This window comes from Nanorana parkeri, unplaced genomic scaffold, assembly GCF_000935625.1.
Source record: "Nanorana parkeri isolate BGI_ZX_2015 unplaced genomic scaffold, ASM93562v1 scaffold1759, whole genome shotgun sequence".
Classification (NCBI taxonomy): domain Eukaryota; kingdom Metazoa; phylum Chordata; class Amphibia; order Anura; family Dicroglossidae; genus Nanorana; species Nanorana parkeri.
Window position 1 is genome coordinate 10,204 of NW_017308027.1, and position 3,566 is coordinate 13,769.

At 37.0% G+C, this 3,566-nt stretch overlaps 1 protein-coding gene across 1 annotated transcript in view; it reads left to right on the top strand.

The window, feature by feature from the left end:
• Window positions 1-2,387, top strand: part of LOC108799561 (RE1-silencing transcription factor A-like) — a 3,765-nt gene extending 1,378 nt beyond the window's left edge. Inside the window, exon 3 of the mRNA XM_018571436.1 lies at window positions 641-2,387. Within this exon, the coding sequence (XP_018426938.1) occupies window positions 641-2,310 (1,670 nt within the window). The 3' untranslated portion in view covers window positions 2,311-2,387. The remainder of the gene's footprint in view (window positions 1-640) is intronic.
• Window positions 2,388-3,566: the final 1,179 nt, after the last annotated feature.

The following is a 3,566-nucleotide window of genomic DNA, read 5'->3' on the forward strand; positions in this document are numbered from 1 at the left end:
CACCCTTTTTTTCTTTTTTTTTCTTCGAGTTGTCTGATAAGCGTTTTTTTACATCTGATTCCTAATTGTTCAGCTTCCCATTTTGCTTGGAATCCTGGTACAGTATTACCCTTCCAGCTCCCATTCTTGGGTTGCTTTTGGACCTTCACTGATCATTGCCAGTTTTTTTCTTCCTTGCTTATCATTCCACATGTTTTCACTACACTAGTTTCTTGCCTTCTACCCTTTTTTTTGTATTCTTACAAAACTGGGGGCAGCACAGCTGTGGGCAGGGTTAAAAGGGAGCTGGCCTTCAACTCTTTTGTATTCTAGTGTCTGCATCCTCAAGGTAGCTGCAAACCCAGTCACTGACTTACTACTACTTCTGTGTCCCTTAGTTGACTCCAAGAAAAAGATATGGTAAGTACGCAAACATTCTTTTATCTCTCTACAAAGATTGTGAGTTAATGTTTTTATTTCAGATATATGCATTGTTTTAACAAAATGCCTTTTTTTTATCTTTAATGCCTTCACAGGAGCAGCTGGGTATGGATTTTATATTCTTATAGAACGCTGCATGTTTTTTCTGTTTGTAATTGTGTGGTGATTAGCAATTTCTAATCCTTGAAGCATTATATTAATATTGTGTTTTGTTGTTTAGGTGAGAAGCCATTTAAATGTGAGCAATGTAACTACGTAGCGTCAAATCAACATGAAGTGACACGGCATGCCAGGCAGCTCCACAATGGTCCAAAACCTTTAACATGCCCACACTGTAACTATAAGACAGCAGACCGCAGCAATTTCAAAAAGCATGTGGAGTTGCACGTCAACCCACGTCAGTTCCTGTGTCCTGTTTGTGATTATGCTGCATCTAAGAAGTGTAATTTACAATATCACATCAAGTCCAGACATTCAGGTTGCACTGACATAACAATGGATGTTTCCAAAGTGAAACTGCGAACAAAAAAAGAAATGTCTGTTTCAGAGATTAGTGTAAATAAGCAAGAAGAAAAAGAAAACTCAGAAGTAAGATCTGAGTCTGTAGAAAAGAAAACTGATGGCAAACTAAAACTGGGTAAAGAGAAAAGTGAAACACTTAAAACTGCTTCAGTTGGCCAGGTTACCAAACGTAGTTGCAAGATCTTTTCACTTAAGACTGTTGAAGATACAAGTGGTGATAAGAATGCCTTAAAATCTAGACGTGCAAAAAGAAAATTGGGTTCGGCACCTGAGAAACCACTGAATACTCATGATGCACAGAATACCAGTATGAAGAAAAATAAATTGGGTCAAAATAACCAACCAGTGCGTGAAGTCCTTAAAAAAGTAAACCGAGCTGGAAAGTCCCAGAAAAAGAAGTTATTTATAAATAAGAATAACCGACAGAAACCCCTTAAGAAAAAAACTATATTGGAAAACACTGATATTACAAAATGCAAATCTAAAAAAACACCTGTAGATAAGGATGCAGAAAATAATCTACAGCAGAACCAATATTCAAGCAGGGAATCTGACACACCTTTGGGGGCTTCATGTGCTGTTGAAATTGTAGCTGATCAGTCTGGTGCTAAAGAACCCATAGAAAACAGTCAACAGGGAGAAGACAACAGTACAGAAGAGGGTATTGTAAATGATGCATTTTCTTCAGACAATGTTCCTAGTTCAACTAATGACAAAATAGAGTGTTCTTGTGAGCTGCTTTTAGAAAAAGACAATAGTTTATGTGATGAAGAAGTTGCTCAGCCAGATAACACTCTAGTGAGCCATAACACTGAAAAAAATGATACAGAAACAGAATCCTTACCAGAGGTACAAACCTCAGACCATGATTCCCAAGCAGATGAATCTGCAGCAGTAGCAGAAGAACTTCAGTGTCACCCTGAGAACGAAACTGAATACAGCTCACGGGTGGAAAATTCGCTACAATGCAATTCAGATGTCTTAACGTCACCTCAGCCACCATCAAGTGCAACAATTGATCAGGATCCAAAATGCAGTGACCATCGTCCATCTGACCTCATTAGTAGTGCATCCTTGGATGTTGAGGAAGATGAAGGAATTCACAGTCACGAAGGCAGTGATATAAGTGATACTGTTTCAGAAAGAAGTGATGACTCTGGCTTAAATGGATTACAATGTGCTCAAGAAACCTTATGTCCAAAACCTTCAGGTGAATTGCCTCAGGTTGATAAAACTGTTGCTGCTGAAACTTTTACCTGCATTTTTTGTGATCGTACATTCAAGAAAGCAGAGGAATATACAAAGCACCTGAAACGCCATTTAGTCAATGTGTATTACCTTGAAAGAGCTGCACAAGATCGGCTGTAAATAGAAGCAATTTTCATAAACACTGTTACTTACAACTTTGGTTCTTTTATGTTCTCTAAAATGGTACAAAACTCTCCAGTATACTTTGACATCATGACCAACACACCCGTTTGCCAATTCAACGCTTTTCTTTTTTTTAATTGAATAGCTGCGTAAGGTGGTAAAGAAAATGGTATAAAAATATTCAAATATTCTAAAATGTACTGCTGTATTAAAACTTAATAGCATGCAGTATAGTATTTCCTGCCTTTCTTGAGCTCACCAATTGATAAAGTACGCCTTGGGATAGAAATATGGTTGTTGACGCTGCTGCAGTCAGTGAAGTCAGCACACTTGTTTTAAATTGGTGACTTATTTAGATGAGAAGCAAGGATAGGATCAAGGAGGCAATCCTGACACTTGCACCTTAACAAACAAGCCAACAGTGGCCCCATGTTCTGTTCCCGTTTAAGAGGACCAATAAAATTGCTAGTTTTATTTTTTATTTCACAAGTGCATAACATGAGCTGTAAATATCATGTACAGAAATATATGGTTGTTACTGATCCTGTAAACATAGTTGAGGAAAAACTGTTAAATGATTGATAGAAGTATTGTCCATTTTAATCCTGTTTAAAAACACACCAATCTACCTATCCTAGCTTTAAATCGTATTCCATAAGTAGGATTTATCCAGTTACAATACAAAGTGTCAATTTGCACATATTACGTGTGTGTGTTTTCTATTTTGTGCCCATTTTCAGTTTAAAAAATGATCAAGCCAGTTTCCCTGCCTCTTATTTTTTTTATGCATTTGCAAGAGTGAGCATTAACTTGTTATTCCTATAGGAGTTTAGTATTAATTTAAATGAGTACTGGATTTAAAGCTAAACGGATAACTACAAAGTTGAAAAATTGCGAACTATTTTACCTGCCAAATGATTTGCAGCTCCTGCGATTCACATGCTCTTAGAACACTGCATATCTAGGGAGATAATTCCAATTTTTGTTCTGTCACAGATGAGCAATAAAGTAGGTCACATTCACGCTCTAACCTTTTAAGACACATTTATGTCATCCTTGTGGTCTGTCCTTCTGTAAGCAAGCAACGAAGCACTGTGCAATGCAGTTGAGCCTGGTTAATTAATCGTATATAATCTCCTCTGTTTTGCAAGGACATAAGAGATGATAATGTAATAAAAAATGAAAATGTAATAAAACAGATTTCAGGTTCTTTACCCATACAGGACAATGCAAAGACATTGATATTAAACCTG